The sequence below is a fragment of the Aricia agestis genome, chromosome 8 (assembly GCF_905147365.1).
Source record: "Aricia agestis chromosome 8, ilAriAges1.1, whole genome shotgun sequence".
Classification (NCBI taxonomy): domain Eukaryota; kingdom Metazoa; phylum Arthropoda; class Insecta; order Lepidoptera; family Lycaenidae; genus Aricia; species Aricia agestis.
This window is the reverse complement of record NC_056413.1, coordinates 17354326-17369546: the sequence shown is the minus strand read 5'-3', so window position 1 is coordinate 17369546 and position 15221 is coordinate 17354326. Positions and strand designations below refer to the sequence as shown.

General features: G+C 39.1%; 1 protein-coding gene across 5 annotated transcripts in view; it reads left to right on the top strand.

The window, feature by feature from the left end:
• Positions 1 to 575: 575 nt before the first annotated feature.
• LOC121729400 (spectrin alpha chain) overlaps positions 576 to 15221 on the top strand; it is a 37474-nt gene continuing 22828 nt past the window's right edge. For 4 of the 5 annotated variants that reach the window (XM_042117906.1, XM_042117905.1, XM_042117903.1 and 1 more), the window contains exons 1-14: positions 576 to 698; positions 5116 to 5209; positions 5469 to 5642; positions 5827 to 6093; positions 6475 to 6663; positions 7081 to 7269; positions 7898 to 8068; positions 8227 to 8394; positions 8772 to 9011; positions 9248 to 9436; positions 9546 to 9654; positions 9870 to 10049; positions 10394 to 10578; positions 10935 to 11087. In XM_042117906.1, coding sequence (XP_041973840.1) covers positions 5135 to 5209; positions 5469 to 5642; positions 5827 to 6093; positions 6475 to 6663; positions 7081 to 7269; positions 7898 to 8068; positions 8227 to 8394; positions 8772 to 9011; positions 9248 to 9436; positions 9546 to 9654; positions 9870 to 10049; positions 10394 to 10578; positions 10935 to 11087 — 2289 coding nt within the window. In that variant the 5' untranslated portion in view covers positions 576 to 698; positions 5116 to 5134. Of the gene's footprint in view, positions 699 to 1014; positions 1191 to 5115; positions 5210 to 5468; positions 5643 to 5826; positions 6094 to 6474; positions 6664 to 7080; positions 7270 to 7897; positions 8069 to 8226; positions 8395 to 8771; positions 9012 to 9247; positions 9437 to 9545; positions 9655 to 9869; positions 10050 to 10393; positions 10579 to 10934; positions 11088 to 15221 lie in introns of those variants that run through there. The other variant, XM_042117902.1, reaches the window with a different exon arrangement.

Sequence of the window (15221 nt, the reverse complement as noted above, 5' to 3'; positions counted from 1 at the left end):
TGTTCCCCCCAATTTTCCCTAAAAAAACACCTAAAAAAAACCCCAAATTTGGGGGGATTCCCCCCACAGATTACTAGTATATATTATTCCCCCCAATCTGTCATCACTGTTGACAACTGAATTCCGGTGTTGCTATCAACAAGAACGAATTTAACGAAAATCGTTTTTTTGTCTATTCCGTCGCCAGTCGCCACTCGCTCGCTCCTTGTGAGTATAGTATTCGTTGCTCGCTCGCCACTCATCAGTCATCACTCATCAGTCGTCACTCGTCAGTCCGCAGTACTCCGCAGTTCGCAGTTGTCATATCGTGATCGTGACCTTCTTGGTCGTGAGTCGTAACTCGTCCGTGTTGCAAAATTTTTTATTTAATATTATGCCCTAACTCCTAAGTAGAACACGAATTGTTATTTGTTTTAGACTTTAGTAAAATATACAACAAAACTCCTATTTTCTTCTTCGCCACGAAGCACCGAAGCAAGGTTGGTTTTTTCCATTTTTCAATGGTTTTTTTCTATTAGTTTTTTTTGTGGCAACTGGCAACAAGACGTGTCAGACATGTCGTTTAATTTTTTTAAATAGCAACACCATCGAGGTGGAGTGAAGCGATTTGCATGTCGAACGAACGATTTATTTAGAAATTCTGAAAAAATACGCTGTTTTCTACAAAAATAACTACTGTGGGCGTTTTGTATTAGTAGGTAAGTCGAAAGGTATTACTTTCCAATACACTTGCAGTGATATAAATGGTTATATTTATGTTTCCAAATCATGGAAACCATTTTCCGACACACCCATTACTATCTTTTTATCGGAGACAATTTCTGATCACTGGTTCTAAAATTTATTTAATTGCTATTCTATATGATTTCTGTAAATTAGATAATAATCATAATCTCGTTACTATAAATATTTGTGTACTAAACGTAAGTTTATCGTTATGGAATGTGTCATTATCCTTAAATGGTTTATTTTGGAGTATTACGTCATTGAATGGGTCGGTCGTTTGTGCATCGGAAGACCTATCTAGCCGAGGTCGTCGGTGCGTGGCGTCTGGAATCTAGAGCACCGCCAGCTCGGCCGGCACTCCGCCCTTAACTTTCACACCCACAACTATTCATTATTCCCACAAGTATTGAGTACAATTATTGGCGTTCTTTTACTGCATTGCTGGTATCTATTGATTGAAAAAGGTATTGTGCGGATTTTGTATTTGTATAGCCTATAAGTTTGATGGTTTATCAAAGCTATTCTAGCTGATAAGGTACAAATAATTGAACAAATGATAATTGTTGATAAGATTGTTAAATTCATTTTCTATACTGTTGTGTCAAATTAACTTTAAAACATTGTATCAAAAACTTTGCATAACTAACAACTTTTTGCCTATTGATAAAATATATTGTGTAAAATTAATATTCGGCACAAGCACAGCCACAGAAATAGCAAATTGGAGAAGGAAAGCATTTTATGGTTGAAATATTTTAATTTTTTGTATGTAGGTCAAAGTAAATACTTATTAAATTCAAATTAAGAAAATATTTGAAATCAAATTTATTTAAAAGAATTAAATAAAACAATAAGTATATATTTTTTAAAGAAGATCACACAGACAGCTGAGTGTATTATCATATTATCTCATGTAGTTGTATGAGTCACTCCCTGTGAGGTAACGAGATGACATCAAACGTTTGACCTTTACATTCATTTTCAAGGCAATTAATTGTCATACCCTAAAAGTATTTTGTACTTTTGCAGAATTTTCCAGTAATAAATGTACTGCTACTTGGTGTCTAGTCTATTTGCTTTTATCTAGCTAGGTAAACATAGGTTATGGGTTTATCTGCATTTTTAGGGTTCCATAGTCAACAAGGAACCCCTTATAGATATGGTCTGTGCGTCCATCTTTCTGTCTATCTGTCCGTGGTTTTGCTCAGAGACTATTTTTTTTTTTATGAAATAAGGGGACAAACAAGCAAACTGGTCACCTGATGGAAAGCAACTTCCGTCGCCCATGGACACTCGCAGCATCAGACGAGCTGCAGGTGCGTTGCCAGCTTTTTAAGAGGGAATAGATTAATAGGGGAGGGTAGGGGAGGCTAGGGAAGTAATAGGAGTGGGTAGGGAAGGGAAAAGGGTAGGGGATTGGGCCTCTGGTAAACTCACTCACTCAATATGTTGAAGAATGTTAAGTTTTTGACGACCTCGGTGGCTCAGTGGTGAGCGTGTTGGCAGCTCAAGCCGGGAGTCGCGGGTTCGAATCCCGCCGACGAAACAAAAAGTTTTCAAAAAAGTTCCTGGGCCATATGGATGTGTATTAAATATGTGTATCATATAATAAAAATCTTAAATATATGTATAGTATAATGGTATTAAATATATTTCCGCTGTCTGGTACCTGTAACACAAGTCCTTCAGGTACTTACCACGGGGCCAGACTGACGTGGTGTGAAGCGTCCATAGATATTATTATTATTATTTAAAGGAAAATTATCACGGCTAAGAAGACTTTAAATGTTATTGAGTAATAGTCGATTAACTAAAAAAAATGTATTCGGCGAAGTATAAAGGAAATATTTCGTTAAAATTCCTTTGAACAGAACTGAGATGATGTTGTTAGTAGTCTAAAACACGTTATAAACGGCCATACAAAAATTATCAAAAAACTAGCGGTACTTGGCTAGTTTTTGAATGAATTGATCACTAAACTATTCCAATAGTAATATTTTAGGTATAATCATTCAATAATGTTTAGTGGAAAACATTAACTTTTCTGTATAGTTTTTGATGAAGGTTATTTCAAGAGATGTTTTTTTTCTCTTAATTTTTCTCATTTAAAACACTTTTTGTTACTCAACAACACCTGTCTTGATTTATCATTAACAAACAATATAACATAATTAAGAGAAATACAACTTTATTGATATTATCCAATTTAGAATCTAGAACAAGAGACAAAGACACACATTGTCTCTTGATCTACTTAAGTTATGTAAGTATAAGACAGACTAGGATATTTAGGTCACACGGTTTTACATAATGCTATTTCCAATTCACCATTATAAGTATTATTTATTAGAAGCTTAAATTTAGCATCATAATATTACATATTATATCATTTAGTTTTTTTTCTATATACATATAATTTAAAAGACTAGCAAATTGAATGTTTAATGTTGCTCTTATATTGTAGGCATCCACTATCAAAACATTTTTTTAAATTTTCGGCCTCAAAGGGGTTAAATGGAGAATCAAAGTTTGTATGCCAGAAATATTTTTTCATATGGGCTAAGATGTATCTAGTTATTCTTATTCATATTCACATATTCATTTATACATAATCCTACAAAAGGTGTATATAGTAGAGATGTTTAATGATGATGATGATGATATTAACATGATGGAGGCCTCCTGTATTGCCCAAATGAGAGCAATTTTCCAATTCAGTGTATGAATGTTGTCTGTTACACCTTCCGCAATCATCGCCCGGCCCGAGTACGATATTACGATTGTTTTAAAAAGGGAAATAATAAAACGAGCGAATAAAAAATTACTTTGCAACTGATGATGAACATACTGTTTTAATAACATGAGCGGTATTAATTTGACTAAGCAAAAAATAAACTAAACTAACGACTAATATTGATTTATAATAAAATCCAGAACGAGCTTACAAAATGTGGATTGCGATTAATTTATTTAAGATATTAAAATTCTATCCGAGCGACTGTATTACTAAGTGAGCGACTGGAAATACAAAGCGGGTGTGGCGGTACCCACCATTCGCCTAACATTTCTGCATCGCGCTATCGAAGTTTTCTGAGCGCGTCAGTATATATACGACAGCTGAGATGTATCACGTGGGCTTCGGCCTGACCGAGCATAACACCCCGCTCAGTCCGAAGATCTTCCTTTGTGGCGGCCACGCATATTTCCACATTGGTGACCCTCGACAGAACACGCCTCCTTCATCATCATCACTCCCTGCCCCTCCGCACCGCGCCAGCTAGCATCGCCTCATCGGGTACATCGTCCACTAGCCGCAATGTACCGCGGCCTGGGCGACTCCGCATCGGCATCATCGGGCTTTCTCACTACACCGGACCGGTCAGCAAGCAGAGCACATCTCTCCTGGTCAGCACGTAGCATCGACCCCGCACGGCAGCTATCCGACTCACTGGATCCCGTGCAGCAGCTTACAGTTCCGACTCACTGGGACTCACTGCAACTCACTGGCACTGGCACTCAAGCGACAAGACTTCAAGATTCGACCTCCGGTCTTCGGAGGGGAGTGATGTGGCGGTACCCACTATTCGCCTAACATTCCTGCATCGCGCTATCGAATTTTTCTGAGCGCGTCGGTATATATACGACAGCTGAAATGTATCACGTGGGGCTTCGGCCTGACCGGGCACACCACCTCGCTCGGTCGGAAGATCTTCCTTTGTGGCCACCACGCATATCCCACATTGGGGTGCGGAGGGGTGGGGGAGTGATGATGATGAAGGAGGCGTGTTCTGTCGAGGGTCACCAATGTGGAAATATGCGTGGCCGCCACAAAAAATGCAGGACGTAACGTTGACACTTAAACAGATATTAGGTCGCCCAAAAATTATGAAGCTGCTCATTTTGTATTTTAAGTACTTAACTCAAATAAATAATTTCTAAGTTGCTGTTTTGTTAATTTCTCGTCACTCACTCTCAGTCGCTCATATAGTAATACTGTAACCCAAATTTAGTAATTTTGATACTTAAAACTGTAATTTACAGTCACTCGATTAAGTACTACCCTTTTAAAAATAGCTCATTCATAGCATAATTTTATAATCTAAGTTCAAAGTTTATTCATACGAAATTCGCCGTTCTTAGAATTCCCAAGTCTTATTTAGTTTAATTATATTTAAAATATAATATGATTACGTAATGAATGCAATTCGGTTACACATTGATTAGGAAGTAATTTAATATAGCATATTAAATGTCGATTTCGAAACTTCAACATTTTGCTCTCAAGGTCTTGAAACAGAATAATTTGAATATGAATGTTTATCTCGTGTTCTCCTTACGTGACGTTTTCGTTTCCCATTATCGTGAGTTATAGAGTATTGTTTGTTGCAGGTGAACAGACGCATCCGTCATGGAGCAGATTCCTCCGCCGAAGGAGGTGAAAATCCTCGAGACTGCCGAGGACATTCAAGAGAGGAGAGAACAGGTATGTCAAATATTTCTGTTTGGACCTGGCAGATCGCTTGATGGAGATCGATTACCGCCGCCCATTAGAGATCGCCTGATGTAGATCTAAGCGCACTTGGTGCGCAGGCCAATTTCCAGTCGATTACCATCGCCCATTAGCCACACTCAGTTTTGTTTAGTAACTTCAGTCATTCAGCTATATATTTAACGTAAGATTTAGCTTAAGCTGGTTTAAAAGTGGGTGCTGACGAATTCGTATCACTGTGCTTGTTATTTAGGTCTTGAACCGGTATGAAGACTTCAAGCAGGAAGCTCGCGCTAAGCGTGAGAAACTGGAAGATTCAAGACGCTTCCAGTACTTCAAACGCGACGCTGACGAACTGGAGTCATGGATCCAAGAGAAGCTGCAGGCCGCGTCCGACGAGAGCTACAAAGATCCAACTAACCTTCAGGTTAGGACAAACACAATAATTTAAATAATACATTCAATGTCTTTATTCATTAATATTATTATTTGTGTTTGTGCACACAACACAAGTTGAATAAATACTTGCTGTGATTGTGAGACAAACATAAAACATTTTACAAGTAGCCAAAAAATGTTGTTACATTTTCAAAATATTTTTATTTTTTTAGGCTAAGATCCAAAAGCACCAAGCCTTTGAGGCCGAGGTTGCTGCTCACTCCAACGCGATCGTCGTTCTGGACAACACCGGCAGCGAGATGATCTCGGCTGGACACTTCGCGTCTGAGACTATCCGCAGACGTCTGGACGAGCTCCACCGTCTGTGGGAACTGCTGCTGTCCCGGCTGGCCGAGAAGGGCATGAAGCTGCAGCAGGCGCTGGTGCTCGTCCAGTTCCTGAGGCACTGCGACGAAGTCATGTTCTGGATTCATGATAAGGTCAGTTTAAACATTTTAGTAATAGAAAAAATCTAATGTAATTTTTAACTTTTAAAACTTCGATTTTATTTATTTTGACTGAAAATATGATTTTAGTTTTACAGTGTTTTAAGTTATTTCGCCCTCTACTAGTAAAAAGATCCACTTGTATACAGAAGCTATTGTTATACAATGTTTTGTTTTCGTTGTAAAGCCACCTTTATAACACAATATGGAAAAAACACTGTAGAAGTATAAAATGTCTCCATAAATAGGAATCTCATTAATAGTAAAAGGCTTAAGCTTAGTAAGGACAAGTTAGTTCCTGACCCACAACACCGTTTGTTTCAAATTTATCTGACAATAAACAATATTTAAATTACTAATCTCTCAAAAATACAGGAGACGTTCGTATGCGCCGAGGAGTTCGGCTCTGACCTGGAGCACGTGGAGGTTCTGCAGCGCAAGTTCGACGAGTTCCAGAAGGACATGGCGGCGCAGGAGTACCGCGTCACCGAGGTCAACCAGCTCGCCGAGCGGCTTGTGCTCGAGGGACACCCCGAGCGGGAGACCATTGTTAAGCGGAAGGATGTGAGTAGTGGTCATCAAGTTTAGTCTCTTTGAATTAGAGTGAAATTGTCGTATTAAGAATTTCGCATCGATTCTAAAGCTCGATTTTAAAAATTAAGTTCTTACCCCGCCCGCTCAATATCTTATGATAGCAGAAGCAAACAATCATTATGAGAAATGGGTTCCTTATTTTTTTTTAAACTTGAAATGGATAGGATGATAAATATGTCGCAGCAAAGGCAGCACACAAGATTAATATATCACGTCTTGTATTACTTCGTATTATGCGCTTTATCAAACGCAGTATCAGTGCATTGGAAATTAAAACAAGACAATTTAATTGTTACTTTTTTACGATAAATAGTGCTTAGTTTAGGTATAACAATTAAATGAAGAAACCAAAAAACGAATGATTTATTACCCAAAATTAAAACCCAGGAGCTGAACGAGGCGTGGCAGCGTCTCCGGCAGATGGCGCTGATGCGTCAGGAGCGTTTGTTCGGCGCGCACGAGATACAGCGCTTCAACCGCGACGCTGACGAGACCATCGCCTGGATCTCCGAGAAGGACGTCGTGCTCGGCTCCGACGACTACGGCCGCGATCTCGCTACCGTGCAGACGCTGCAGGTATGTTAACAGAATAAAGTGGATTTGCTGGTTGTGTATGTCGAACAGCCCAAAAATCAAAAATGGCTGAGGTTTTTGACAACAAAACATTTAAGCTTATCAGCACAACATTTAGCATAGCAACAGCAGCAATAAGAGGAATAGAAACACCAAAAAGATTTTAGGGTTTTGTCCCTAAAATCTTTTTGGTTACAGATAGACGTTAGACAGATTTTCTGTCTAACGTCTATCTGTAATTTTTGTCTATTCTACTATTTCTTACTAAGAAGAAAAGCTTTCTGTAATGGCCATGCTAAACATGCTGGTTTCGATTTTTTTTGGTAGGGTTGAATATAACATAATATACCTTACCTTCTGTTGTAAGCCAAACTCTTATTCTGACCATGCTAAGAATGCTAGGGCCGTACCACGAAACCGTTTTGAGACGCAAACAATCGAACGAGAATACCGTGTCCTACTCTAACAAACGTTGAATGACGTTGTGAGAGCAGGATGCGACATTCTCGTTTGATTGTTTGAGTCTCAAAACCGTTTCGTAGTAGGCCTCCTGGTGTCGATGGATTTTTATTAATTGGTAGGGTTGCATAATTGGATATGTCAAAATCTTACTATGTTTTTATTGTTGTAGCGTAAGCACGAGGGCGTGGAGCGTGACCTGGCGGCGCTGGAGGACAAGGTGTCAACGCTGGACGGCGAGGCGGCGCGGCTGGCCGCCATACACGCCGACCACGCCCCCGCTATACACGCCAAGCGCGACGAGATCGCCAACGCCTGGCAGCGCCTCGTTACCAAGGCACAGGTGAGATAAATAACATAATAAAAATATTTATTACAAATGGTAATTAAAGACTCTTACAAACAAACCCTAACTACAGAATTAACAGTGGTCCCGCAGTTTCCGGGCAGAATTGACGTGTGACGTTATGTCACACGTCAATTTTATTCATCTGTTCGCAGGAGCGTCGCACGGAGCTGGAGTCGTCGTACGCGCTGCACCGCTTCCTGGCGGACTATCGCGACCTGGTGTCGTGGATGAGCGACATCCGCGCGCTCATCGCCGCCGACGACCTCGCCAAGGACGTTCCCGGAGCCGAGGCGTTGCTCGAGAGACACCAGGAGCATAAGGTGTGTACTGACCCTCATAGTAATAAAAACTTATAGAATAAACTCTATAATGTTTTGTGCTTGTTTGATGAGTTAGAAGTCACTTGATAGATATAGACAAATCATTTTATGGCATTATCTATTGCCTAACTATTTTTGCCTCTTTTATAAGCAAAGTGATGACAAGAGCTTTTGATTGCAGGTAAGAATAACAGTTATTCTTATACAGTTGTATGCTTTACATTTGCTATTTTACCATATCTATTAATTCGCATAGTACGGTGCGATACGCAATTTTAGTCGTCAATTCTATATTGATTAATTGAAATAATTCTATATACCAATTTTTTTTTGTATCACACCATGCATACATAAATTTAATGTTAATCTACGCACAGGGCGAGATGGACGCGCGCGCGGACGTGGTAAGCGCGTGCGAGGCGAGCGGGCGCGCTCTGGTTGAGCGTTCGCACCGCGGCGCCGACGACGTGCGTACGGCGCTCGACACGCTCGCCCGCGAGCGCGCCGCCTTAGACGCGCTGTGGGACTCCCGCCGCGTGCTCTACCTGCAGTGCATGGACCTGCAGCTGTTCTACCGTGACACCGAGCAGGCTGATACTTGGATGCACAAGCAGGAGGTAAGAGTTTGTAATTTTGTTTATTGAAACTTTAAATGTCGTATTTACATTAGATACTTGTGTCATAAGACATAAAGAATTAAGAAAAAAAGCAAAATGTAACAAAGGGAAAAAGAGTATATTATCATTGTATTGTTTCAAATTTAATTTATAACATCCAAGTTTTAAATGAATTGTAGTAATTTATGTTTAAATAAATTGGATAGTTTTAGGTAAATAACAACTTAATTTTTTAGGCTTTCCTCGCCAACGAAGACGTGGGTGATTCCCTCGACTCTGTCGAAGCTCTACTGAAGAAACACGAGGACTTCGAGAAGTCTCTCGCTGCTCAAGAGGAGAAGATCAAGGCCCTTGACGAGTTCGCCACCAAGCTCATTGAGGGACAGCACTACGCCGCCGATGACGTCGCTCAGAGGAGGGAAATGGTGAGTTAACATTGTTTTGATGTTCCAAATTTAAATTCCAATTATAAAATTGTATTTTTTTAACATTCCAAATGTTCAGTTTAACAATAACAATAATTTTTTGATACAGTTGTTGGAGCGACGTGCTGCTTTGCTGGAAAAATCGAACCAACGCCGAGCTCTCTTGGAAGATGCCTACAAGTACCAACAGTTCGAGCGTGACTGTGACGAAACTAAAGGTAGGTAACTAGTAGATTATTAAGTTTGGCTGTTTTCTTTCTGGGTCAATTTACTTATTTACTATGCAACTTATTGTCCTGGAATTGAAAATTAATTTAGCAGTGGGTCTCCTGTACAATTGTGTATGAGTTATGGGTTACCCAATCTTTGTATCTCGTTACATAGAAGTAAGTCGTACACTCTTATTACATGTATGTATATTATAACCCCACAGGCTGGATAAACGAGAAGCTGAAGTTCGCGACGGACGACTCGTACCTGGACCCCACCAACCTGAACGGCAAGGTGCAGAAACACCAGAACTTCGAGCAGGAGCTGCTCGCCAACAAGCCGCGCGTCGACGAGATCAACGCGCTCGGCAGCAAGCTGCTCGAGCAGGAACACTTCGCTAAACGTATGTTGATTAGATTAAGATCACATTGAGTCGGAAGAGAGTATATTACAACAAATTATGTAAATTATATAAATCCATGTTAAGCAATTTAGGATTGTATCTTCAAAGGTGTGTAAGAAATTATATATTTTTTTTTATTTGGGAAAAGTCTAGCCAGATATATCTTTGATATTATGTTATTATATTATGGAATAAGTAAGTATAAAAACAAAATACATCAAGCAAATAACGATGTGATGCTGTATGTGATGTAAAATGGACTAGTTTTAATCTTTAAGTTTACAAAATGTCAATGATATGTCTTTTTATTGCAATAGTCTTCAACTATTATAATATGTATCCAGCTCAAATCGAGGCGCGCATGGCGGAGCTGGGCTCGCTGTGGGAGCGGCTGGCGCAGGCGTCGGAGCACAAGGGCGGCAAGCTCCAGGAGGCCGCCGCGCAGCAGCAGTTCAACCGCGCCGCCGAGGACATCGAGCTGTGGCTGTCTGAAGTCGAGGGACAGCTCCTGAGTGAGGACTACGGCAAGGTATTCACATACTACTTTATAACGAGATTAAGGGCCTCTTCCTGATAAGTGATAACTGATAAGATCCACAACTTATTTGACCGATAGAGTATGTAGTATCTGTCAGATAATTTGTGGATAGCCTATTGGCACTTATCAGGAAGTGGTGAAACAGGCTCTAAATATTATGTCAAACTTACAAAGATAGAACGTGGCCAAACCAACCCGGGCCTATTATATGATGTCATGTAAGAGATGAGTTTCACACTTATTTCAACGCGCCACAACATCCAATAACAACATTTCATCAAAAATAACTTGCATATTATTAATGTGATATAGAAAGAAAAAACCTTACCAATGCCACTGTTTCACAGGACCTCACCAGCGTGCAAAACCTTCAGAAGAAGCACGCGCTGCTCGAGGCTGACGTGAGCTCGCACGCCGAGCGAATCGACGCGTTACGCGCGCAGGCCGAAACCTTCGTCGCCAAGGGACACTTCGACGCCGACAACATCCAGGCTAAGAGGGTAAGTGTTCGTTTGATAGTTCGTTTGTCAACCCTAATAATTACATTATAATAACAAAAAATGAATAGTTTTTTTTAGTTTTAACTATTATTTAGTTTTTTTTTTTTTTTTTTTTTTTTTTTTAATCTTTTTATTTTACAGAGGCTTTTAACACTCAGTGTTAATGTCAGCCTCATAGGTGAATACAGTGTTCCCTACATAAGGGACAGATCCAAAAAACTATATAATTTTATTGCCTCTGGGGACAACGGCTCCGAAAGTACACTATTGATCCGTCCATTGTGCAGGCAGCCAAAGTCACCTAAGAGCCTTGATCTTAGCTCTGCAGTCCGAGCACACTCCAGCAAAACATGATACAGGTCTTCGGGCTTGTCGCACACATCGCAATTAGGCGAAGGCTTAATTCCAACCAAGTAGCAAAATTTATTTGCTGGAATGTGCCCAGATCGTAATCTAAAGGCTGACACCAACAACTTTCTCGATAAATTACACGAAATAAACCAAGGCTCCCATACTGGTTTATTCTGGATGGTTCCGTACCAAACTCCAACACCTCTTTGTAATTCCTCGCCGAAATGGTATTCCCATTTCTCGAGCGCCTTTTCCTTAATCTGATGACGAAGCTCATTTACAAAAGGTTTAGAACAGACCACGGGACCATCCATAACTGCACTCTTGGCAAGCGCATCCGCAGTTTCGTTTCCAATTAAACCGACATGGGCAGGAACCCATTGCAGTTTAATTGAAACTTTTCCAGAAACATGCCGGAGTAAATCCAAAGCTTCGAAGGCTATCGGAGAGCCACGTTGCTTCGTGGCGCACCGACGAAGGTGTTGGAGAGCACTTCTCGAGTCTGATAAAATAACTATACTGTTATTGTTGTTCAAGTTATTAACATAAGTTAGTGATTCCTTAATAGCAAGAAGTTCAGCAGTCATTATATTATTATCTCTATGTAATTTAAACTTCTGTGAAACGTCTAATTGGGGATCGAAGAAGGCAGCTCCGACACCTTGAGTACATTTAGAGCCATCCGTATATAACTTATAACAATCAGAATAATTATCAGATATGAATTGCAAAAAATAATTTTTAAGTTCACAATCAGATAAGCTCCGTTTTGGAGCCATGTCGCCAACTTTATGTACAATGAGTTCTTCGACATCTATTGAAGACACCCATGTGTTTAATGAATACGCATCTAACTTTTCACTTACATATACATTAATATTACTCCATTCAGAGTTAATTTGTGCTAGAATTGGGAGATTAGTATTCCTAAAATAATTTCGTACTAAATTTAACTGATCTAAAGAATATAACAAATCGTTGCCTAGTCTAGACTTAAATTTAAGCAAGAACCTACTCGCCAACACGTACCTACGTATATGTAAGGGAGGAATGGAGAGTTCACTCTGCATAACAAACACTGGAGTGCTACGTATAAAAGAGCCACATATTCTCAACGCTCTGTTTTGTAGAATATCGAGCTTTTTAAGATGTGTTTTAGCACAACTACCATATATAAAGCTAGCATAGTCCAGTCGGCTCCTTACAAGAGAAATATAAAGACGGCGAATATATTGAGGGTGAACTCCCCACGACCTACCCGATAGAACTTTTAAGACGTTCAAACATTTATAGTTTTTAGCACACAATTCATTTACATGAAGACTCCATCTTAAGGACGAGTCCAGCCATAAACCTAAGTATTTAACTTTATCCACCACGTTAAGAGATGAACCGTTAATCTCAATATCAATATTAAAACTTCTTCTAGTTCTATTAAATACACAAATATTAGATTTAGATACGGATAATTGGAGACCAATACTATCTAAATACTTAATCACGGCCTTTATAGCTAACTTAAGAGAGCAAACTGCTTCTAGAGTATTACCATTTACAACTGTTTTGTATAACACGAAATCATCAGCGTATTGGGAGTTATAAACATTATTATTTACAATAATTCTAGAAATACCTCTAGTTGCAATATTAAATAAACTAGGAGAAAGGGGGTCCCCTTGAGCTAGTCCCTGGTTTGTACATCTAATTAATAATCCTACTACTTTACTTAGATCATCTAAAACAATTGTACAACGACGATTAGACAAAAAATTAAATAAATATTTACAAATAAAATTACCGATTCCAATTTCCTGCAAGATATGAATTAATGCAGTTATATTTACATTGTTGTAGGCATTCTCAATGTCTATGAAGCAAGCGATTGTTGGCTCTCTTCTGGCAAAACCTAATTGTATATGAGATGTAAGTAAAGCTAGGTTATCAACACAAGATTGTCCACGTCTAAAACCAGTCGACGTGCCGGGAAGGAGGCCCTGGCTTTCAATAAACCACTCCAATCTTCTTAATAGAATCAAATGGAATATCTTACACGGACAAGACATTAATGAGATAGGACGTAATGAGGAGGCAAGAGTGGGATCCCTTCCCGGTTTAAGAATAGGGACTATTTGTATGTCTCTCCACTGATCAGGTATATTACTTGACATTAAAATTAAATTGAAAATTTTTAAAAGCATACACTTAGCATTATTTGGAAGATAATAGATCATAGTATATGATATATTATCCATTCCTGGAGATGTATCTTTCTTTTTTAAACAGTTACGAAGCTCCGCGAGAGTAATGGGTGATTCTATAATGGAAGGTTGTCTTTCTGGCAAAGTTGGCTCCTGCTCGGCAACATAATCAGGGGTCAAGGAATGCAATAGCTTTTCAGCATTAAGAGGATCTACAGTATCTCTGCGTCCAGTGTTGCCTTTGATCCATCGCATCTTTCTCCACATAACGGATGCTGATGTTTCGTGGTTGATACTGGAACAAAATTCTCTCCACGACTTAGATTTTTCTTTTCTTATAAGTAATTTGGCTTGGGATACTTTGTTTTTCCATAGAAGCAAATTAGAAGGTGTAGGATTACGCCGTAACTGCGCCAATGCAAGACGCCGTTCAGCAACTGCCTTTGAAAGATCATTATTCCAATAATGTTTGGGTTTGAAGTTTGATGTGGGGTCTTGACAAATTTTAATCCAAGGGATGTGCTTATCAGCCAAATATTTAATTTGATTTGTAAAACTATCATAGCTCGTTTGGACATCATTCACCTCTTCATGAATAAACATTGTCGTTCCTTCTTTAGTATATTCTACCCAGTTAGCTGCTTTATAATTTCTTTTTTTAATGTATCTATTCGTTTTATAAAAACCACAACTTAACTTTAACACTAGATGATCACTGCCTAAGGATTCATTTGTAACCTGCCAACTCATATTGACAGCAATGTCTGTGGAAGCAAATGATATATCAGGCGAGGTTTTTTGAAGGCTACCGTTAACCCACTTCACTCTAGTAGGCGCACCGTCATTAAGACATATAAAATCATTTTCAAACATAGCTTTATAAACAGCTTCACCTCTTCTATCGGACTTGCAAGACCATAGAGTGTGATGCGCATTAAAATCTCCGATTATAAGACAACCTGTTTTGAATGTATTGAAAATCGCATCCCAATCCTGTTGACTTGTAGAAATTGAAGGCGGACAATACACAGCAATCACGTGCTTTAATGTAGGTACGTTAAAAACTTCAATATTGATTATCTGGATATCAGAGTTATAAATATTAGAAACTCGTTCAGAATAGTTTATTGATTTATGTATTATGGCGCACAAACCACCATATGAATCGTCTCTGTCTGCTCTCACTATATTATAACCAGAAAATTTCAGGCTTACACTAGATGAAAGCCACGTTTCACTCACAAAAGCCATATGTATTTTGTCTTGTGACATCAAAAGTTCAAAGTCACTGGCCTTACGTTTTAAACTGTTAGCATTCCATTGAAAAATGTTGATACCGCTGTGTAAAGAATTGATATTACTGGCCATTATTGTTTCTTCCCATAAACTTAAGCACCGTCTCAAAATTCAAATATTCTTGTAAAACATCTACTACTTCGGACCAGAAAAATTCAATCAACATTTTAAACTTATCTTTTAAACTTCCTTCTGCTACAAAAACTTCTCTTATTTTATCTAAAATCCTTTCTAGCAAACGTTTCCTTTCCTTACGATTAGTACTAGAGCTAGACTTTTCAACTTGCTT